Consider the following 23091-nt stretch of genomic DNA (forward strand, 5'->3'; position numbering starts at 1 on the left):
TTTCCAATATGTGTATAAAAGATAAAGGATAAAGTGTATGGCGTTAATCAGTCCGCTTGGCGCGCCACTTCGAGTGCGGCCGCTTACGCAACTGCACTGCGATTCATGTCGATTGTGATTTACCTTACTATATCTTGGTGTTGTCCTGTCCCTGATCTGGGATTTTCAGTGAGTTCACAAGAAGGCGTAACACAAGTAGCAAGGACAATTAAATGATAAAGGATAAAGGATGAAGTTTCTGGCGTTAATCAATCCGCTTTGGATGCGCCCCCACGTTCACTTCAATTCAGAATCGTTTGAGGTTTACGAATGTGTAACTGACCTATGCAATGACTTGCGGGGGCTAGCCGATGTGTCAAGTCAGTGTTTTTATCTTCTCAGATAAAACTGGTACCAATTTATCGACCACGTAGGAAAGGCTTGGTGAGCACTAAGGCGGACTCGAACCTCCGATCGATCGTGCAGGAAGCGAACGTCTAACCGCTACACTACATCCTCCCTATCTGGATAATTTCCACTATATAACTGTGCAAATTATATATTGTATCACCATTCTGAGCGTCCGGCTGGAGCTCGACTTAAAACTTCTCGTGGTGCACATTTCGCTTCCTTTCAGTGATTAATGAAAATTAAAAGTAGAGGAATCTTCTGTCAAATTAAATTTGGATATTCCCAACAGCTCTTCCTTCGTTTTCTTTTCTTTAGAAATTTAAGCATAGATGGCAGATTTCATAGTTTTCTTCCTAAATGCGTCAGTTCTACATTTGGAGAATATTCAATTTTGATTTCACACCTATATTCTTTCGATACAAGCACAATTTAAAACCATAATCCAAACTATGAGTTTTTCTCCTCTACTTTCCAAACAACACAGAATAATGTGCTGACATGAAATGAAATGAACATCATTATCGTGCTGTTATAGATAATACTCTAGATCACGCAAACTGTTAGCTACTATTGACGCAGCCGTTTGCATATGTATTTTGAACATGTGAAGAGTGTTTCCAACCTAAGCGTAACATGCAGACGAATAGATACGCGGGTTGAACGAGACACAATTATCACGGCTATGAAACTGTTCACAAAGTCTCATTTAGTTCTTAACAAATCCACATGGTGTTATAGTGCAGCACTGGTGCACCGCCGTGCACCAATTCCATGCCATGAACCCGCCCACACTATTCTATCGCTTTCTTGCGCTGACTCACAAACTTCACGTCATGGAAAACGTCCTGCCATACTTCACCGCTTTGCGGCGCTGACGTACCAGTTCGACGCCACACATGCAACCCACGCACACACACACCACACACACACACCGCACACACATACACTCATATGTACATATACACACATACACGCACGTGACAGACAGCCTGTTATTGTACAGCATGATAGTTCCTACGTGCCCAGTGTGTATACTCAAATGTTGGATTGCATTTAGTTTAGCAGAAAAAGCAGGACCAGGTAGAGTCGATCCACAACGAGTTGAGTTGTTGCGTGTGGGGCTTCACTCGGAGCCGAGCAGTGCGGTGCAGCGTGGCTGTTGTAGTCGAGAAGAGAATCTTGCTAGCATCAATCACCACCTCGCGATGATCACTTCGATCACAACCGCTAGCTCAACCGTGCGGCCTCTAGCGCAGCCGCTTACGGAACTGCACCAAGCTTCTTGTCGTTTTGACTGACTGAAGCAATCAGACTCGCATGTGCATACGAGAACCACTCTTACTTTCTAGTTTATTTATAATGCAGTCTAAACGTCCGGCTAAAACCGGCTTTAAGACTTTCTGTGGTGTTCCTTTCGCTCACCATCGTTGATCAACGAAAATTGATAGCACAGACATTTTCTGCAAGATTAGGATTGTGCTTTTCTAACAATACCTTCTTGTTTTTTTATAAATTTAGGCGGAAGATTTCATAATTTTCTTTCTAAACGTGTCATTTCTGCATTCAAACTTCAATTTCAAATACTCTCTCCTTCGATTCCAATATAAAAGAGACACAATTTGAAAGTACTACCCTAAGCATGGGTTTTCTTCCTGTTTCCATCCATCAGTTATCACATCAGTTAATGATGTTTTAACATAAAGTGACGTGAACAACATCATTATACTGATACAGATAACGTTCCACGTCAGATCTTGTAAACTGTTCGCTACTACTTAAGCAGCAGCAGCCGGTTTCATTCGTGTTTCCACTTTTTGAGGAAGGCATGTTACCAACCTTATGGGTGTAAGGAAATAGACACCTCGGCACCAACACGCGCAGTATAGATATAAAACGTTCGCACTGTTCCATCCCACTTATCTTTTGCGAAATGCACACGGAGTTATTGCTCGACGCTGCTGCACTTTGACGCACCAGTTATACGCTGTTGGACCCTCATCACCCCATCTTATCACCGCTGACGCATCAACGCGACGCCATGCAAATCGTCGCACCCTCTTTTATAGCTTTGTGGCGTCGGCGCACCAATCCGATGCCGTGAGACCCGTCGCAATCCCCTTTCTGAAATCAATATATATATATACATATATACATACACATACACATACACATACACGTGACAGACTAAGCCCCTTATTATATACCATGGTATTTGTTCTATTTATATTTCTTTTATTGATGCTTCTTAAGTATCATAGTTTCGAGAAATTGGGTTCCTTTTTTTCCTTTTTCATTGAACAAAAAGAACACAACTTTATTCAATAACGACGTACTATGAATACGTGTTAGAACTTAAGATTTGTTATATGCCATTTACAATAGTACGAATAATCAGCTCTTCAAAAAGAGATCGTTCATATGGAATCTATGCAGAAGATCGAGATGATGACGATGATGGTTCAAATGATTTCCTGAAGAATTTGATTGATACAGGTCGCTCAAAAAATCGGTAGGATCGTTCTGTTGGGTAACCTGAGAATGATAAATGTTCCAATACGAATGTTCCTGGCAAAATACATAACCTACACGCCTGTCACTGCATTTTTTGTCGCTTTTACTATGACTCGCTTGAATCGCATTTGATTTGATGGATCCACGTAGCTAGAACAGCTTTTGATAAATGTAGAAACTACTGAGTGATATTGTTAGTGATCCGAATCCTTTAATCTAGTTTAGGAAACTAAGGCTACCAGAACTACTATAAAGGGGCGGGTGTAGAGCAGGTGGTTAGAGGTCCGCTGTAGCCGCACGGTCGATGGATAACCCTGCTACAAACCAAGCCTCTCATCCTTCTGGAGTTGATAAATTGGTAACAAACTTGTTCGGGATAACACAAACACTGACTTGACCATCGGTTGGCCCTTGCAAGTAATTGTATAGGCCAACACGCGTTCCAAAACCTCAACGATTACGAACTGCAGTGAAACGCATTGGTGCATCCCATGTGGATTGATACGTCAGCCATTTAATGCTTTTTTAAGGCCACCATATCAGAGCTTTAGAATAGAGTATCGGACGAAATATGGTGATATGTCCACTACTTTTCCAGATGGAGGAGCGAAATGTGTGCTTTAAAGAGTGCAGGCGTAGAACAGATTTGCAGTGAATGCGTCGCGATCGCACGGCGGAACACAAGCAACAATTACACGCGAACCTTAATGTGTTCAATTGGATGATCACCTTGGAAAATAAAAGGAAAATAAAAGAGGGATTGCGTGTCATGCAAGGAAGCGTGTTTCGCAGCAGATGCGTCACGGTCACTTGGCTGAACATCTACTCGTCAACACAAAACTACGCATACCGTATTTGAAAGTGCATGCCATCTTCTTCGCTAGTAATCAGAGGGAACATCCATAATCCCCATCCAAATACCTTAAAAAGTAGGTTACATAAGAGGTTCTTTAGCGGTATCAAGAGTAGAACGTTGGAACCTGTCGGAAATTGTTCATTTTGCCCAGATTGTAATCAGCTTTGAAGTCAAACCTATAACAAAATCATATCAATTGATTTCATTGGCATTTTTCTTCTTTTAAATACTAGTAATCTTTTACTTCAGCACAGCAGGTTTTGCTTGTTCACAGGTTGTTTCGTTAATTGACAGTAAGCCAAAATGAAAGATGACCATTTCACCAAGTGGATAATAACTAAACAAAGTAAAGTCTTTATTTTTAGAAGGCAACATAACTGATAAATTCAATTTTTCCTACCCAAACACTCCATATGCAACCATCACTAGAAGAAGATGTGCTAGAGGAATTGCATCTTCCAAAAAATTCCCGTTTGTGATAAATCGTACAAAACATTCTAATGACGTTACTACGAACCTAAAATTTGCACTTAAAACTGTAATTTCTTGAACTAGTGGTTCAAAGACGTCTCTAGGTGTTTTTAAGAGACTTTTTCATATCTTCATAAAAACTGGTGCCGTAGCATCAATTGACTTGCTCTCAGTTATTTCAGTTGGACTCCAAACAACATTTTTAAAAAAGAATAGGGTTGAACAGTAGGACGCTAGAAGTGAACGTGCACATCTCGACAAGCACTTATTCAACCATTCAAACAATTATTCATGGATTCATCCACCTATCCGTACCACCCCAGATTGCTCGCTCTACTTATCTCAGCCGTCAGAGCCGCCTGCTAGCTCAAAGGCAGCATACCACTAATCTGGGGTGGTACGGATTTCCGGAGGAGTATCCGCATACGGGGTCGTGGATTATGGAGACCGGGGTGGTTCCGCTCATCTCTCCCTGAATCACTGCAAGCAGGCGGCCCCTGCATGCTGTTTTGTACGATGCCTTCTGTTGCAGCGCGCCACCCTTGCACGCATAGGGTCCCTTACTGCCTATCGGGGCAGCCCGAATTGGTTTTTGACGAATCGCAGGGCGGAGGCGGCGCACGGGGTGGAGCGTTGCAATAGATGACGTCGTACAAAACAGCATTCTGGAGGCGGCTGTTTGCAGTGGTGCAGGGAGAGATGGGCGCAACCACCCCCGCCTCCATAATCTATGACCCCGTATACGGATACTCCACCTGAAATCAGCACCACCTCAGATTCGTGGGATGCTGCCCTCAAGAGCGCTACTTCGAACGCAGCCGTTTACGCAACTGCACCATTCTTCAAGTTGCTTTGTCCTACTATAGCTGGATATTCGGTCATTCTATTGAACGTTATAGACAAAGGCAGTGCAGAAATTCTCCGGCAGGTTGAGCGCGGCGCGTCTGGCGTATGCAGTTTGATGGTTTGACGCAGTCTTCCTCTCTCTTCGTCTTCCACAATCAGTTGCTCATCGCGGTTAAAAATGTTAAAGAATTTCGACGCTAATGGTATCTGGCGATCTAAATCCATTTCATATCGCTCACACTTACTTCATTTATATTTCTTCACATGGAACAAAATGGCTAGCTTTGATTGATTCCTTCTTTATTATATGTCCATTGAAGTGTAGTTCGTTTTCGTCTGTTTTGTGTAGTCCCTCACAGAAGACCACAACATATAGTCGGGTCAAAACGTCGACCGCCCTCAAAACGGCGCGGGGGAGGCACGCAAGGCAGGAGTTGGAACCGAGGTTGGACCGCGGCAAACTGCAGGACCAAGGGATTCACCACGCTCATAGCCGCGACGCTCCACCGAAGCGCCTCGGGAGAAGCCACGTACGCAATTGCACCTTGCTTCATGTCGTTACTATACTCCACTTCAGAATAGTAGAAGTTTACGAGCGCCCGGTACAATGACTTATGGAGGCCAACCTCGGCATCGAATCTGACTCCTTACTATTCCACACTAATTTCGCACTAACCTATCTATCCTGGAAGAATGAAAATCCTGAAATTCTGAAAGAATGGGAAGCCTGGCTGGCCTCGGTCAACCATGAACCGGTTGTCGAGTTAGAGTCGGGTCTGGTTATATAACTCAGTCCCAATAAACTATCGCTTTGATATTCGATCCTCGTGTTCGCACCATGGGAAAATTGGGTGAAAACGACCTGAAGGTGCCGTGGCGTGAGCGGCTGCGCTCGAAGTGGGACGCAGAAATCTAGCGGGTGATCGACGTGGGACCCTCAGTTATCTGTGCAAACACGAGAGCAGCAAGTGAGGGTCCTGTCTGGATCGCAACCTCTGGCTCCACCGCGCTAGTCGATCATACTATTGCGCTAGGCTTAAATGCATCACTCCACGAATCTGGGGTGGTAAGGATTTCAGGTGGAGTATTCGGGATAGATGATTATGAAGAAGGAGTGATTCCGTCCATTTCTTCCTAATTGCCGTAAATAACGGTCCGGAAAATGCGGCGCGTGCACAGGGCTAGCGCGCTCCAATCGAACTCTTTGTAGAAAATAGCGCATACGAATACTCCACCTGAAATCCGTACCACCTCAGATTCGTGGGGTGATGCTTTTAAGTTCATTTTTTCGACTAGATATATATCAACGGAGTTAATGTTGTAGTAACTCCTCACTGAGCTACTCCCCCTCCCAATACCTCATTGCTGATCCGAAAAGCGCTAGAACAACACGTACCATGCGACTGTAACGGTGCTGTAGAATATATAGAGTAGGAACGGCTTGTAGTTTGCATGATTTACACATTGATTTATCCATGGACAATGGTGATCAAATTTCACCACACATCTTCCACAAGACGAGCAATGATGTGATCTATCCGGCTTCAGAGTTCTACAAATGTAGCAGTACCTGAAAAAATATTGGATGAATTGACAGGGAGAGATTATTGTAGTTAAGAAATAAACTCTACTTATTTCTTCCTGCTTGATCGCATTCTGCCTGTACAACTCCAAGATCTGCAGCTACTTTGGTGAGAATTCGATGTTGTTGAACTGTCTAAAGAAAGTATTTTGACGTCAGGATAACTTAAGGCACTCCCAGAAGGACTATGGGAGGGTGTTTCTCTAGGACCTGCTCGGGAGTCGATTTATCCACTACGTAGCGACCACTTTCAAATGGTGTACAACTCTTGAGTCTTTCGTCCACTTCGGCAGGCACCTGAACACTCGTCATACTTGAGTGAAAGGATATCGGACGGAGGCTCTGGCAGGCGCCTTATTCGCATTGGAAGCGTCGCGGTCACCGCGATAAACAGAAGTCCGTAAATCGCTAAAAAAGGACGACTGTGTACTCATTTTCACTCACCGACCAGTGAGGAGGAATCTTTGCTACGCCATAGAGTAGAGCAGAGAAGAGACACCACAAAGCCATGAAGGAAAGTGATAAATATATGCAGATATAAAGAGTAGCTTGAAGTGATGATTGCAGGAAATATCCACAAACGATGTAGAAATAAACATATATGCTGCAAATTTCGTGTATGAAGTACCGTCTTCGGCATCTCCCTGCGCTACTAGCCCAACATAACAGGAAGAATGGAACAACCGGTCTTGAGCCCCCGAATAGACATAAATGTTGGCCTTAGCATGTCAGCAGACTAGTCTAACCATTTATAAAAGTGTGACCAGGTGGAACCTGCGAAACCTACAACCCCGAGGTCCCAAGACTTCCTATGTTTAGGGTAAATATAGCTCTCCTGGTCCAGCTATAAATCACATGAAATAAAAGAAAAGATTGCTCGGCGTCACCTGTAAGCAAGTCCAGCGATCTGTGCGAAAAGTAGAGCGTTGAGCAGGCGTGCGAGGAAGAAGCCACGTATAGGATTCTTCTTTTTATATTCACGTACGCGTGTGTAGATGACAGAATACCACGACATATGTATGCTGAATATGTATATCAAAAAAGATGATTTGTGGTTTAACGCGTTGCTATAACGATACTCAACACATATAGGCGCCAATTCGTATGCTTGCCCAGACGACCGCTATTCAAATCTGATTGAAGACAGAAGAGATACGATGCGTGCGTTGGAATGCGAAAGAGAGCGTTGGAATGCTCCGGAAGGGTCGTGGTCGTCCGAACAAACGTAATTAACGTCAAGCATAGAAATTAGCGAACTTTTCCTGTAGCACCATTTTCGAGGTTTTTATCACAGAACTCTAATTAAACTACACTTACTAGGAACTAAGGACGTACCTTAGTCGAAGTTGTCAGTGAGGTGAAATCAGTGCATGCTCACTCCTTCCGCCACCAACCTATCGTTGTCACACAGAGTATGGAACTGGTTTAAACTATGAACAAATGTTTGTAATCTAACACCGATAAACCTTTTATCGTCAAAACAAAAGGTGTATCATTTGAAGAGATGTGTACTTACCTTTAATATAGGCTCCGTTAGAGAGATCGGCCTACTTTGATGTCTATTAGCAACTCTTCTGGAGGAAAGCCACTGCAACGATGGGTGATTCCAGCAAGGGTTTCACCACGCTCCTAGCCGCAACGCTCCACCGAAGCGCATGGACGTAAGCAGTGTACGCAATTGCGTTTGTGCTTCATGTCGTTATGACCCTACTATACAGTATACTTCTGCACGAAAAGATCCATTTCAAAGGCAGCGCATCACGAAAGTGACCATATCGTTGTCTCTAAGACAATAGATAAGGATAGACGTATAGTTCACGAATATGGGTTTGAACACCCTCAACTCTCTCTAGGAATCCAGGAAACGGTTGAGCAACACCCGTGATTCTTCCAGAAGTGCGAAAGTTCGACTTTTCTTGAATCTTGGCATAGAGATTGCAACTTGTCGATAGTCCAATTTAGCAACAGCAAAATGCGGCAAAGAATATATTGGCGAAATAGGGCGACTTCTTTGTGTTCGTATTAAAGAACATCTAGATGGGATGAAACATTTAAACGCAGCAACCCCTCTCGGAACCCATCGCAGAAAATGTCATGAAAATGCTCCTTTCTGCATAGCTGCCACGATCCTATCGCACGAACCCGACATTGTAGTTCGCAGAACTTTGTAGGCGTTTTGGATAAACGCTAAACGTCCAAAATGAATAGAAAGGAAGAATGCATAGCCGTCACCAACGAGCTGGCTCTGTATCAAGACATGCGGGTCGCATCCTAATTAGTATTAGCGGAGCGATTTTATCCCGCGGAGGTCCGCTAATATCACGGCAACGCAGCTACCTAGATAAGCACAACGTTTTGGTTTCGATTTTGGGTGCAGCATCTTAGGGAATGATGACTTGTTCTGGATGAGGCATTTGAGAGGATATATCACGAATGATCTGACTTTCCAGGCTCTGACGAAGGCGAAACGTTAGCCGTAATAAAGTTTGTTAACAACCTTGGTTGTTGCTAAATTGGACTATCGACAATCCGCGATTCTCTTCAACGCTACATCTTATCGGGAGAGTTGAGCTATATTAGTTGGATTGTGTACGTTGCGAGTACGATGGAGTCGTCCGTATTATATCGCGCAACAAGCTGCATCATAAGTGAGAAGAGAATAATCAACCAAGACTGTTTCTCGCATCTTACTTTCTGGATTGCTGTGTGAAGTTGAGCTTGATCACGCGTGTCATTTGCAATGCAAGCTTAGCTCAGGTATGAACTGAACTCAAGCATATCATTTAGCAAAGGAAAAGACAAACAAAGATTCCTTTAGTAACGGCGAGAGGAAGGGAGAAGTCCAGCGTTGAATGTCTCGGTATTACATCGTCGAGAAATGCAGCGTATAGGGGTGGCTCTGAGTGTGTACCGTATGTCCAAAGTCCCTTTGACGGTGTCAATATTCTTTAGACGGCGCCACTCCTGAGTGGACAGTGGAGCAAGCTGCAGGACTATATTTTGGGGTCGGGCAGCCCAAAGTGGGCGATAAACTTCATCCAAGGCTAATGTGGCCGCGAATTCGACAGCGAATAACTACATTACAAACACATTTAATCCAAGGCTTCCAGGAGATGGGAATGAATATTCTATTAGATTTTCTTTGTTTCCTTCTTTAATTTAACAGGTTAGCTGTACAATTTTATTGCATAACAACGAATAACAAATCAAAACCTAACATATTAACACCATTATTCATTCTCTATTCTTACTGTCTAGATTTATTGTGACTGGGCCATCATTAATAATTTCAACATTCATCATAGCAGCGAAACGTCCATCCTAAATAAGAAATTAAACAAATTTTAATCTCAAATTTAACTAGTTGAAAAAAGGCTTCTGTGTGATTACCTGTATCTTCTCAGTCACATAAGACGAGCGTAACCGATCCATAAAGCGGCTGTAGAACACAGAAGCGTCTTCAGGATTCATTGAATTGTGAAAATCTAGCTTATTACCCTACAAAATCTTCCTTCACAATAGGTTTATCAGCATAGTTAAGAATATTACCTTTAGAAATCCATACAGCGTGAATTGGCTGACACAAAGGACTTCCAGTCCTTCATCTTTGACAGACTTATCCCATCGTTTCTTTTCTGACTCAAACAAACGAATATTAAGGATTTTTCGGACAATGTATTCGATATCATCATCACTGTCTTCCCTGGATATTCCAACGAAAACGCAAACTCCTCTTCCTATAGAGCCTACCTGAAAATAATAGAATTATGATATTACGTCAGACTCTGCTATAGCAGAGTGATTGCTCAGTTTTTCTCCGCTCAGAAGTCTTATACTAGCGTCAAAAAGACATGAAGCACCGTGCAGTTGCGTAAGCGGCTGTGCTCGAAATGGCGCGGTGGAGCGGGCGGCAAGGATCGACGTGAGACCATCGCAAACTACAGTGATGGAAGGTGCTGGCTAGGGTGTTCGATCGATCCTAACCACTACGCTCCACCGCTTCGAGCGCCGCCGCTTACGCAATCGCACCGTGCTTCATGTCGTTTTAACCCGACTATACAGTTTGCTCGCCGAACAGGGCATGCAGCATGTGGATACAGAAGGAAAGGAGGTTTGTAACTACATGATAGCGAGCATATATGCATCAGAGAAACATGAGAATGGCCAGAAAAAAATCTTCTCAAAGCAGCGTCAGAAAATCGCAAGAATTCAGAATTCCTTAGACAGGTAGCAGTTCCGTAAAGTTGAAAATCGGCAGAAAAGGAAAATATACGGCCAAATTGTCTTCGCAAAAGTCGATAACCTCACTACCAATAAAAATTTCGGAGCTGTTGAAGGGAAGAAGGTGATTATAGAGTACTAGTGAATTTCATAGAATTCGTCAAAGACACAGCAACTACAGCAGCAGATGACTTATGTACGGTACTTGTTTTCTTTATGTTTTGATGATCGCATCGCTTAATTAGACAGCATCTCATGGAAATACAGACGCCAAAAATCTTTCATCCCCAAAACACGCAGGAAAAAAAGAACTTTTGCAAACAATAAGTTGTACCAGGTGGACTCTTCAGCAAGGAAAAAATAATTCCAATCTACTAAAGAACGAGAACTGCTTTCTGAAAGCTCTATCCCTACGGGACTCTCTCATAACTTGGAAATGTCGAAACAGCTACTGTACATAACAAACAGAAATCTTCAAAGCAGTTTATCGAAAAAAAGCCAATGGTATATAAAATCACAATCATATGAACGGAAAGAACTCACCACTTCTTCTCCAACCTTCACAGACGCTTTGGCAACACGTTGTATAACAGCCCGCATAAATAGCCACTAATAATATGTACAATTCGACTATATTTCGAACATTTTGCACCAGTCCACATTCTTCGTGAAGAAACTCCTACGACATTGCGATGAGAACGAGCTTGAGGAGTTTGCTGTTCAGTGTTCATAGTGTAACGTTGCTTAGTAATATGTGGCGTTTTTAAGATTTTCCTTGACAGTTTTCAACGTTCGTCATTCTATGCTGAACTGGTTCTAAGAGTTTTTTCTTTCTTTTAAAGTTGCGATGTTTATTACTTCATGCACAGTAGAAATATCTCCACAATTTTACTCCTTCAGGAATCTCTAAGCATACGAGGATATGAAATGCTGTAGATGTTCTAACTTGCTTTTCTCTCTTTATAACTATAATTTACATGTCATAGATGTTCTAAGACTAATGTTTGGGCATTAAGGCCCCGATTGATTCAATTATTTACTTCGAGAAATCAGGGCGCCACTGAGTGCTTCCCCCTCAAACTAAATTTTCCTCACACATCCTTTTTATTTTGATTTGTGGCAATCTCTCAGTAGTCTGAGGATGACTTTTCTTTTGTTTTCTCATTGGGAATTCCTTTCAAGTACTTGCTTCCATCTGATATAGAAAGATTTTTAATTGGATTTCGGCCTACAGTAGCGATTCAGCTGCCAGGGCATCACTTCACGTCATGGCAGCCGGAACGGATGACGAGCGTCCATGCGATCTGCTTTTGAAGTGCCTCGATAACGGACGGGTTGACGTATTATGCTCTCTACTTTCTCAACTAAGTATGTTAATCAATTCCTATGAATTCCGACAAATCCATCCATTCTACGACTATTTTTTTTTCTATTCTAGGGAATAAACCTGATTTTCATGATCACGTTGATGCGTTATGTTGTAAGGAAGGAACACTGCTTCACCGTGCAGTTGGATTAGGTATGGTTACTAGTGTACATTTGTATGTAATTAGATAATTTCGTATTTTATCTCAGATTTCTTTTGCTCTGCTCAAACCCTCCCTAATATATCCAAATTTTAATAAGAACACGCAAAATCACCTAGAAACACCTCGATTCTCTCAACTAAAGATTGTTCAGTCTGTTTTTAGACTCTGCGGACTTCGTGAGTGCACTTCTCTCCAATGGTGCGAATCCTTGTGTCCAGAATGAGGAAGGAAAAACTCCTTATCAAATGTGCAAATCAGATGTGGTTCGCAATGCGTTTGTCCAGGAAGCTCTGCGAGCCATTACACTTTCCAAGTATGCCATTCTTTCATTCTCTATCAGTTCATTCTTTGAACAAACTTTCATTGTTAAAGCATTAGCGTTATAGCGCCACAACGCCTATCGCTTCATTGCCCTTCGATTTCTGCTTCGGTCTTCCATCTTCTTTCACCTGTTGGTCTCCTTTTTTCTGTTGATTAGCATTCCCATCCTCCCATGGATAATAGGCCATCTCTCTGCCATTCACAGGTCCGGAAGCCATCATAAACTGAAATCGTTCCCACTAAGGTTGGGATGAGATCTTCTATTGAGAAACATGCTCAGACCTGTACATGAAGAGGAATCTTAGTTCGTCTATCATGGATCGTGTTTCCTGGTCTGTACGAAGGTGCAGCTGTTTCCGGTTCTGAGTTTCATGCTACTGTATATAATTTTCAATTCAATTTATAGGTCTATGTCTTCTCACCTGTCGCAGAGATTGCGAGGGGGAGATCAGCGTCTTGCTTCTCTGGTTTGGGATGGCGCACTTTAGGTTGAGCTTCGGCTTCGACTTCCATCCTTTGTTATAACGACTAGAATTCTTCTTCTCAGCACTTGAGTAACACTAATGTAATATTAGCACTGGGGGCCTCACCTTCCTTCGTCGCAGTCGATGTAGTAAATGGAACTGTATGCGTAACCATTCCGTAAGAAGCTGGGCTATTATGGAGTTTGATAGAGGTGATTATGATAATGGGGGTACTGTTATGCTCCGATTCGTTCGCAGTAACACTAACATTAACAACTTAGATTTCATTTCCAATAGGTATTGATTGTTGATGGGTCAGTAATACCCACTACCATTGGCAGTTGAGTACAGCTGCGACTCTTAGGCGTCCCCATATCGTAATTATTGTCGAACTTTGCTTCTTTTATGAAGCCAGAAATATCTGTCTCATTCCTTAAACACTCATCCCATTGAGTCACCTCATTATTTGTTGGTCGCTCCTGCTGTAATAGAATTTGAAAGGGGTTAAGGGTTTCTTTTTTAATTTATAGCCATTGCGCTAAGTTGTTTTCTGTTTTTAGTGTGCTAGTTTTTCCCCCTCCCCAGGCACGCAAACGTATGCTTTTGCCGTGTCTGATTTGGCCACGTGATTTATTTTTTGCATTACCATTAGGCGTACCTTTTAAGTTTATTCCTCCAAATGGAAAGAACCACGTAAATGATGTGAATATGCGTTAACAGAAATGAAATGACTATCATAGGCTTTAGATGGAAAGCTTATTCATGAATTATGTCTGGTTTTTTTAAACTTGAGTATAATTGGCTATTAATATTAATCTGTCAGAGCCCTTCGTAATGAGGACGTTGAATCTGTTATTTGGCAGTTATGCTGAACTTTTTATCTGTAGTTTTGGCAGAGATTTTGTTCGTCGAATGATGTCACTGTTTGAAGACCCGAAGGTTCTATCATCGTTATTTTTTACTTGCTTCACTCTAAAAGCTACAATATTTTTTAACCCATACAGTATAATGTAGTTACGTCAATTACAGCAATGGACGACTCTGTCAACTGATTTCTTCTGGAGTTTTAGTCGACTCCTTAGATTCTAAGCAATCCCGTAATACACTGCTCAACTGGGCATCTGATTTCTCTACTGTTGATATTGTTAGGTGAGGATAATGTTTTTCTTTGTCACACCTTGCACATTTATCTATTTGAAGCTTCTTAGTTTTGAATTTCTTCATAACTTATTTAGGACATTGTGTGAAAGTGGCGCTAGTGTTAATCTCGCAAATGCGAAGGGAGAAACTCCACTTTTCACAGCTGTACGCCGTGGTGATGAACTTATCGTGCGGCAATTACTGGCATCTGGTGCTGATCCGGCGAGAAAGACTGACAGAGTCAGTTTTACGCAATACTTACATTTTTAACTTATACTTTATATCTCATAAATGATCGCTCTGCGATTGTTATCGGTCTTCGGTTCAGATACGATTTCTTTCTAAGCATTTTGCATGAACAGTGTATGCCACGATGGCACTTCTATCGCACTTTTGCGTTCAATCGTTACCTGTTTGAGTTTTTATTGATTGTATATTCAGTCAATTCCGTAATCAGCTGAGTGTTGTTCAAGGAATTTATATTGTGTGGGAATCAGAGGGTTTTTTTTGAAATCTCAGTTTAGAAAATCTCCTCTTTTAGGGTGAAGATGCATTTTCCATTGCCACTGCGAAAGGAGGAGCATTACTACCTTTGCTAAGTATGGACAAGTGAGTTTCGACTGTTTCATGTATTTGAAATTTAGTTTTTGAAGTTTTTGAATTTCTAAGTCTCTACACTTGGAATTCTGGATTTTGGTTCTATTTCAAACTAGTGATTTACAACATTTAAGACTAGCAAGAGCAGTTCGCCGAACTCAGTCGGTAGAATCTGTGGACTATGATCGTGCATCAATAACCTCAGAAGCCCTAACTACGCAACTCTTCACGGACAGGCAAGTTTTTGTTGTTGTTTTCCTGGGATTTGACCAAACCTGTTCTCACATGCTGTTATTCGGCAATTTTTGTGCAATTTCGATCGATGTCACCTTCGGCGTGCATGTGGGTTCCTTTTTCAGAACCGAAAAATACATGGAAGGGAAGCCCGAATCCTGGACTGATCTTCTATGGCCTCAACCTAAATTGATTCGGATAAATACGTCTTCTAAGGGTTTTCCGCTCCCGAAAGACAATAGGTGGTAACGCTTCTCAGTTTGATCTCCAACAGTGTGGATCACTTTGTAATTTCGTAGGCTCAAAATCTACTTTTGCGATGCATCAAGCGGATGTCCTCGGAGGATGATGCAGGCCATCCAAATTAGTGCTCCTCTACTTTCCAGTGTAAATCTGGATCTAGAATATCGTGGACATAAGGTACTATTATTTACGACCTCTTGTTGCTCGATGCAAAAGCCCTATTCTTCGCAAAAATTGTATTACTGCTGGTAATAGACGGCTGACCACGACTCTTCTCCTTTGGATGGAAAAGTGACATGTGGAATTTTCGCCGATGGCCGTTCATCAGGTGCATATGCTCTTAATGTTGACGCACGTGGCGTTGAAATTGTGGCGAATGACTATTGTGGTATACGTTATGGGTTCGCTACCCTCGTGCAGATTATTAGATTACAGAAGTGAGTTTTACTTTGAGAGAAGGGTCAGAACGTTATTCACTGTTGTTATTGCCTTTTCCCTTGCTTATTCAAGGTGTACAAGGTCCTCTAAATAAAATTCCTTATCAGATTTGCTTCCCGCCATACATCAGAGGAGTTCTCGCCAAATTCTAGCTACGGTAGCTCCATATCTAACGGCTGGTCGAATTCGAACGATTCTGGAATAAATGGAAATAGTGCACCTCAGATAGAAGGTAGATCACCGCCGGGACTCCGTGAGTCTACCGAATTACCAGGAATGTCCACAGGTTATGCATTAGCATTAATTTGCTTTCTTATTTTGTTTCCAAGAAAAATTATCCTTCTATAGATGGAGTGATACCGAGTCTTACTGTTCGTGATCACCCAGACCGTCCTTTCCGAGCCATTTTGCAGGATTTCTCAGGTTGCCGTATTCTGAACACAGAGACGGTATATCCATTCCTGTCTATCCTTTTCTCTAGATAAGGTTATTGCTCGAACGATTAACATAGCCTGTTTCAGCTACTCCAATTGGCAACACGCTTATCGTTTTGCAAAGCTAATTATTTATTCGTTAACTTCGAAGTACGCACAACAGATCGATATCAGTTGCCGTACACTAATCGTGATCTATTCCATATGATGCAAGTATGCGAAGAGCTCTTTGTGACGGTATGGTCTTTTCACATACTAGTTGCGGGTTCTTTTATTGTCAATTTTTTTTTTTATTTACTGTTACTGTATAGCCGCAGTAGAAAGAATTGCCCATGTTCGACTGTCCTTGAATATTGACGTCGTAAATACGTAGCTTTTATTAATCTGCTTAGCTGTGGCCAAGATTGGTATTGATATTTATCAACAGCTAACGTTTGGGCTCTTTTGTCTTCGTCAGAGCCTGGGAAAATCAAAGCCATCGGTGATTTATTTTCTCAAGCACATTATCACCCTACAGAAAGCATATAAACGGTGGGTAAACTCACGCGGCAACACACCGGCTAGCGCATACCTCATTTGCTGGATCTGGTAATGCAGCAGACCACCATGTACCACAACTACGATTCACAAGGGATTTTTTATAGAGACCTCCCGGGTTTTGGTGGTCTGTTGCGTTACCAAATCCAGCAAAGCACTAACGGTGTGTTATTGTTTGAGTTTACCCACCGTTCTTATCTTTTCTGTAGGGTGATAAGGTGCTTGAGAAAATGAAACACTAATGGCTTTGATTTTTCCAAGCGTTGACGAAGACGAAATGGCTTCAGGTCAAGCAAATCAATAAAACCATTAGAAAGAGATTCCGCTGCACTTATGCAGTAGATGGCTTGAAACCAAGCGCGAGGTCAGCCGAACTACTGATCCTTCCAGACTTGATGAAAAAGTTAAAAACTTGTCGTGCCTTGCCTCGATGTATGAAGTCGGAGCCCCACTCCTTTAATTTAAATCGACGAGCTGTTGCCTTTCTAAGGAATTGATCGGCGGCGAAAACTTTATCCTCTATCCCAACTTATTTTATGAATATTGTTTTTCCTTTCCTAAAGAGTACTTTCCATTTGTAATTGAACATATTGAATTTTGTTCATTCTAAACGTTGACCTATTGGATTTTGATTCCTAGACCACTTCATTGATTGTGGCACGGCGTCTTATACACTTTCGCAGTATTATAGCCCTTTCTTTCTTAAGTTTATTTCAGCTCGTGCCATCATTAGACACCCAATCGAACTACATCGAACCCAACGCTGCACGAGACATCATTGAACATTTCCTAGACGATTTTCCCCTCAGCAAAACTGCACATTTTGGACCTAATCTAACCAGTATACTTGTCGCCAATAGGAATGGTGAATCGTTGGCTTGGTAACTCAATCTCATCGTTTGAAAATTCTTTTCCTAAAACTGACTGTTCTTAGTGCTTGCTGCCGTTCAACGTCGTGTGCCCAAAATATTCCTGTCATCGCATGTCGATGAGAAAAATGCTAGCTTGGTGAGTGCTGATGTTCTTTCTTGGTTATAAAGTAAAACGAATGCAGCTATGTTAAGCTCTCCTCCGTTCCATCCTACGTGACCCTATGCGTTGAAGGTTGTTTCCCATTTGAAACTGATCGATTGCTCTCACCAAGAGTTTCTATCGTTCTCAAATTTTCAACAGGTGGTGCAATTTGTATTTGGATAACTTTACACTTTCAAAAAAGTAAACTCAAGTAATTGATAGGAGATGGCGGATATCTATGCGCTGCTCCAGATTCAACAGCCAAAAAGGCTCTGTTAGCCGCAAGGCTAGGCGAAAAATGCAATGTTTTAGGTGAGACACAATTTCCTGCTCCATAGACAATATTTATACTCAAGTTTTACTGCACATTGCATCCACTATTCTTTACAGGAACTATGGTTTGTGATCTTTCAACGGGGTGTGAAGCAATGCCGCCGTCGTTGTCGTATATGTCTCTTTTGTCCGCATTAGGTGTTGCATGGAATGGATCTTGCGATATGAAAAAATTTGCCTTCCTTCAACCTGCTATTGCTGCTCATCATTTCCTTATGGATGGGTTAGAGACTTATCTCAGTAATGTTCTGTCCTAAATTTTCACTGAATTCTCTGAAAAGCGGCAATGAACTTGTGTAAAAGAAGTAACTGCAGTGATATGACGGCACTATTTGAACAAGCGGCCACGTTAGGCCGTGTGGAACACGAGTTGACGAGGTTCTCTTGCGGAATCTGGCGTCCAGCATTGGCGAATTCGACAATTTCTGAGGATGGTGATGCGCAGGTTAGCAAACTGGTCGCGTCTACATGCTCATTTCGCTCTTTCCATTCTGGACCTTAGCCGAGCCATTCCTAAACGTTTCAGATCAGCGGCTTTGGACATAACAAGAAAATGCCCATCTCTGTGTTTGTTGAAATGATTCTTAACCCCGAAAACTTGAACCTTGAGCGTCTAACACCTGTCATCTTCAAGGTTTGTCTATTTTTCTGATGAGCTCTTCGTTTAAATATAGTACGACTTCTAGAAAGCAAGGATTGAACTACGACGCAGTCTCATGGCTTTAGATGCTGCTAGAAAAACACTACCATATAACTTTGAGCTAGCACTAGTGCTCGCTGAAATCAAGCTCGTTACTGAGTTAATGGTGCTAACAAGCAGGTGATTTACTGTTATTCCCATCACAGGTTTTTCTCTAGGAATTTTTTAATTTAAGCTCAGTTGTTCATGTTAAGATTGGGACAAGCACTATGTATGCATGGTAATAAAGTAGGAAGGGGTCGTGAGGAGGGTGTACAGTATTCACCTGGTCGCGTTGGTGTTGGCCATTTACCACTGACAATACGAACGGATCTTGCTAATAGGTAGTTGTAAATAAGAAATATAAACTAGTAACCACCTTACATGCTCCGTTTCCAGCCTTCTCGAAATCCGAACACAATTCCAACATATATGGCTTTCTCGTTCCATTCCTAGTACCTTGCCAAATGCTTTGAAAATGTTCGACAATCTATTCCGGTTGGTTCATGTTCATTGCTGGTTATTAAAGAAGAACTATGTAAGAACGTGTATGGATGTAAGTAAATTTCTTTTTTTATAGTGCGCTACTTCCGCCAGATCTCCAAGAGGTTGGCAAACAACTGTTATAAAATTCGACCTTTGCATGATGCAGTTGTACAAATCAAAGATAGAAATGTCCGTATTACTTGTTAGTTTCTGGGTGCAGGATCTTCTCAGTATTCTCTCCTTTTCTTGCACATATCTTCGTTTATGTTGCGTTAATTGCAGACTACACAAAAAAAGTAGCTTTAGAAGTTATATGAAGTTATAGATTTATCTTTTCTCAAGTAGATATCGTGTAATAGGAAGATATAGTCATACTCTCATTTGCTTTTAGTGCCTTTTAATTCTTGCTGTGATCTATCGCTCCCTATAAATTAGTCATATGGAAATGTTGTCTGATTTAATTTATTTGTCGATGTCTGTGATATGGCAGCGGGCTGGGAATGGTAGCCTAATTTGGTGTAATAAATAGTTCGAAGTTTCCAAAATACTCGTACATAGACCTTGAGTTGCATTTTTCTGTTGATACTTTTGACATTCATGTAACAGTCTATAAGGAATTTTGCAAGTTTTCTTTTCACCTATAGATGTCGTTCGAGCAGATGAGAGAACAGTTACACGCTGCTATACAAGGCGTTAACAGGTGAGAATGATGCCTTGGATTGAAAAAAAAAAACTTAACGTTCTTTCTCTTACTGTTCAATTCTGCTAAACGTTTGTATAGAATTAGTCAGCAAGCCATGAAAACTTTCCCCGTGAAGTTGTTTTGCGATTGGGTTCCGTTCGGTTCTTGTAAAATATTGTCATTCTGTGGCTCAGCCTTTTTTTCCTGGTCGTCCTGTTATGACAGCCACTGTATTTCCTTTTATTAGATTCTCTTCACTTTTATCATATCTACAATATATGCGCAAATCTTTGATATCTATCCTTAACTTGCTTCCTCCCTTCTTGCGATGTTCTGTTGATGTTTCTTGGAGATGTTCTAACCTCGTTCTCAACATAGCCATGGTTACCAGTTAGGGAGAGGAAGTAGAAAGGTACAAGAGAACAAAAAGCAGAAAAAGAAGCGACAAAATCGCAACAACTGATTGACTTTGGAATCTGATATTGTTGTGTGATAACCTACATGTCGCCCAGGCTCAAGATTTTGCGCAAATATTCCATACGTGTTTTACTCATCACAGACAATGTTGGTAAGTGAATAAGTAGTTAGAAGTTCAAAACTGCAGTAGTTTCCAATGACTGTCGGTTTTTTTCCAGGAAAAAAAAAACACTTTATTACCACTTTTCTCTTAAACATGAACGGGTTAGATGTAATCATGTTTCTTTTTTAATTTAATTTATTGCATTCTAGGGACTTGAAAGTATCATTTGTTTCCACTCTGTTAAGCTTTTAGGTATAATCCAGAAAATGTCGGTGACCTGGGAAAATGTGTCCAATTAATGGCCTCTGAAAATCAATATGATCGCGATATTGTTCTAACAATACTCAAGTTGTACCAGCTGAATCCCGATAAGTGAGTGCCTACCTCATTCTCAAGAATTCATAGGATTACACTGTGCTGTGATTTGAATTACGATTTAAGGTTTGATGAAAGCATCGTTCGACTTGTTCTGTTGAAAACATTGATGGTGCTACCAAGTAGTGATTTTGCTCTTGCTAAATGTCTTATAGATTCGAATCGGCTGGGTTCTCAAGTGAGTTTACGCACAAAAAGACATTCTTCTTGTTGTTGCTGTTACTGTTGGAAAGATGTATTGTTGTAGGAATTTTCATTATGAGTAATCCCTTAGAAAAATAATCTCTTAATTAATCATGCTGCTTATAACTAGCATCATCATCCGTTAGATAATCATTAGATCATCATTTCGTTCCATTAGATGCAAAACTCTTTCTGACTTTTGAGATATTATTTCAAATTTACTTGCATCAACTCTTTGTTTCTTGGTTAGTCGTAATTCATATTTATAGCTACCATTTACTTTGTTCGACATTCCGGCCATTACATTTCAGGAGTTGAAAAGGGTTTTGGATCTCGGAAGCATTTTAGAAGCATGTGATTTTGCCGTTTTTTGGGCACTCATGAAAGGAGAATACAAGGTGAGCAGCAGCAAATTCGTTTTCTTTTCTCGCAAAATATTCTAATATTCTAGCCAAGCACTGACGTTGCCGAGCGTTTCAAAATTCCTCAAGAAGTACCACGTATGGTCAAAGCTGTCACGGGTTTTGAGGAAGCAGTTCGAGTTTGTATGTATTCTTCTTCTTCGTCGATTTATTCATTTATGAGTAAATTTATGTTACTTCAACTGTTTTAAATTATAGATGCCTGCCGAGTTATAAGTGTGACATTTCAAAACATCGAAAAAGCTGTTTTGAGCCGATTACTCGGTGGTGCTACAGGTAAGTGAGGCATGTTCGTAGTTAACATGCAATTACACTAATAGTCTTGTTTAAGATAAGCAGGTAGCTGATTACGCTAAAAGATTTGGATGGGAAGAAAAGCCAAATGGCATATATTTCATCGCAAACCATGAAGCAACGATTCGTACTAGAAATATCGATGAAAAGCTCCAATTTTCGAGTAAGACTTCTTGATTTATTGTTTATCACATACGAAGGATTTTAACTACTCTCTGTTTCTCAGATGTTGCTGATATTCTGAGGAACATGCCTGGAATTCCTGTACTGGAGCAGTAACTCTTCCGATTATAGTAATAGCAGCACCGGTTTCTTGTTCGATTCATTATCAGTTGTTTCTGTTTGTTGTTCTGTCATTTCTTGATTTCAGAGTCTGTCATTTATTTTACGTTTGAATACGTTGCGAATAATACTGAACCGACCATTTTGTCTTTTTTGAGCATATGCCAGATATTAACAAATTGTATAACGAGGTGTTCACTTTTTTATCTCCCTAATCGCAATCGATTGGGATTCCAGAAAAGGTTTCGGAAGTGATAAAATTGGTGAAGTTGACCACCTATTAATCATTTAAATTATTTAAAATCAGTGAAAATAAATTTTCAGTAAAGGGAGTCGTTTTACCGACTACGAGAAGGAATATATGGGTTGCTGAGGGTGTATAATTGTAACAGGTGGTTCACCTTACTTACCTGGGTGCCATGATTCGGAATGGAGTTAGAACGTTGCAAACACAGAGTAAAATTGAAGGAATATCGGCGTCACGGGGTGTGAGAGGTGGTAAAATTTGCTAAAGAACACAAACACCTTACTAAATTAATACCAGTCATATTAGAAGAGTTAAGGTCGGTGCGGTCAACAGAGCAGCACCGCAACCAGTGATTAGAGATCACAACCCAACAGATAGATTCTGATCTTGAGTTTCTCTCACATTTTAAAGGGAAGAAAAAAGAGGGATTTTAGTTCCACTCGAGTCCATACACTGTTGAGTTGATTATTAGTATGATTATCCTTCAATAGGAGTAGGAAATCACTGTGAATGTGTTTTTGTTTTTTTTGAAACCAACATGTACATCTCTTTTTTTCAATCTTCGACTGCTACTACACTTAGCCTTTTCCTATCTATTTCCCAGCGTTACCTGTTTGAATCGACCATCACTAGCTCGTCACGATGCGATGGTAATTTTGCGGAGGGGCTACAAAAAATTGAACCTGGTAAGAAATATCTAATTTTGCTTCGTTTTAGTTCATTTTTACTAGTTAAGGTACCTCAATTTGTTGAATTAGTT

The 23091-nt window shown here is 41.1% G+C and overlaps 5 protein-coding genes across 11 annotated transcripts; 2 read left to right on the plus strand and 3 right to left on the minus strand.

Moving 5' to 3' along the window:
- Positions 1-2815: 2815 nt before the first annotated feature.
- RB195_013486 (uncharacterized protein) lies at positions 2816-7671 on the minus strand (the record flags this gene model as incomplete). 3 transcript variants are annotated; one of them, XM_064203322.1, is made up of 11 exons in its annotated part: positions 2816-2922; positions 2981-3051; positions 3752-3822; positions 3882-3933; positions 4002-4094; positions 4158-4274; positions 6471-6644; positions 6706-6791; positions 6867-6953; positions 7101-7260; positions 7544-7671. In XM_064203322.1, the coding sequence occupies 11 exons, from the start codon at positions 7669-7671 to the stop codon at positions 2816-2818; spliced, it is 1146 nt and encodes a 381-aa protein (XP_064059203.1). The 3 variants fall into 3 exon arrangements, with proteins under 3 accessions (XP_064059203.1, XP_064059204.1, XP_064059205.1); XM_064203323.1 differs by having other exon boundaries at positions 2816-2861; positions 2977-3051; XM_064203324.1 differs by having other exon boundaries at positions 2889-2922; positions 2977-3051.
- A 2219-nt stretch (positions 7672-9890) lies between these two features.
- On the minus strand, positions 9891-11477 carry RB195_013487 (uncharacterized protein; the record flags this gene model as incomplete). Its single annotated transcript, XM_013448751.2, has 4 exons — positions 9891-9977; positions 10047-10154; positions 10206-10406; positions 11421-11477. 4 exons carry the CDS (start codon positions 11475-11477, stop codon positions 9891-9893), a joined length of 453 nt encoding a protein of 150 aa, XP_013304205.2.
- Positions 11478-12145: 668 nt separating this feature from the next.
- RB195_013488 (uncharacterized protein) lies at positions 12146-12884 on the plus strand (the record flags this gene model as incomplete). Of its 2 annotated transcripts, none has more annotated exons than XM_064203325.1 (4): positions 12146-12245; positions 12316-12396; positions 12569-12719; positions 12779-12884. In XM_064203325.1, the coding sequence occupies 4 exons, from the start codon at positions 12146-12148 to the stop codon at positions 12882-12884; spliced, it is 438 nt and encodes a 145-aa protein (XP_064059206.1). The 2 variants fall into 2 exon arrangements, with proteins under 2 accessions (XP_064059206.1, XP_064059207.1); XM_064203326.1 differs by having other exon boundaries at positions 12569-12669; positions 12779-12784.
- On the minus strand, positions 12787-13366 carry RB195_013489 (uncharacterized protein; the record flags this gene model as incomplete). Of its 2 annotated transcripts, XM_064203327.1 has the most annotated exons (4): positions 12945-12951; positions 13010-13089; positions 13150-13241; positions 13318-13366. In XM_064203327.1, 4 exons carry the CDS (start codon positions 13364-13366, stop codon positions 12945-12947), a joined length of 228 nt encoding a protein of 75 aa, XP_064059209.1. The 2 variants fall into 2 exon arrangements, with proteins under 2 accessions (XP_064059208.1, XP_064059209.1); XM_064203328.1 differs by lacking the exon at positions 13318-13366 and having other exon boundaries at positions 12787-12951; positions 13150-13240.
- Positions 13367-13387: 21 nt separating this feature from the next.
- RB195_013490 (uncharacterized protein) lies at positions 13388-22081 on the plus strand (the record flags this gene model as incomplete). Of its 3 annotated transcripts, XM_064203331.1 has the most annotated exons (30): positions 13388-13488; positions 14221-14340; positions 14427-14571; positions 14873-14940; positions 15063-15164; positions 15288-15404; positions 15462-15582; positions 15661-15842; positions 15951-16129; positions 16192-16292; positions 16365-16514; positions 17532-17679; positions 17749-17822; positions 17879-17987; positions 18051-18140; positions 18219-18384; positions 18477-18606; positions 18688-18795; positions 18848-18981; positions 19056-19184; positions 19240-19338; positions 19421-19448; positions 19971-20026; positions 20781-20900; positions 20970-21081; positions 21398-21484; positions 21538-21631; positions 21707-21784; positions 21840-21965; positions 22029-22081. In XM_064203331.1, 30 exons carry the CDS (start codon positions 13388-13390, stop codon positions 22079-22081), a joined length of 3327 nt encoding a protein of 1108 aa, XP_064059210.1. The 3 variants fall into 3 exon arrangements, with proteins under 3 accessions (XP_064059210.1, XP_064059211.1, XP_064059212.1); XM_064203329.1 differs by lacking the exons at positions 19971-20026; positions 20781-20900; positions 20970-21081; ... (3 more) ...; positions 21840-21965; positions 22029-22081 and having other exon boundaries at positions 13430-13488; positions 19421-19469; XM_064203330.1 differs by lacking the exons at positions 13388-13488; positions 14221-14340; positions 14427-14571; ... (17 more) ...; positions 19240-19338; positions 19421-19448.
- Between the last annotated feature and the right edge of the window lie 1010 nt (positions 22082-23091).

Source organism: Necator americanus, chromosome V (genome assembly GCF_031761385.1).
Source record: "Necator americanus strain Aroian chromosome V, whole genome shotgun sequence".
Classification (NCBI taxonomy): Eukaryota; Metazoa; Nematoda; class Chromadorea; order Rhabditida; family Ancylostomatidae; genus Necator; species Necator americanus.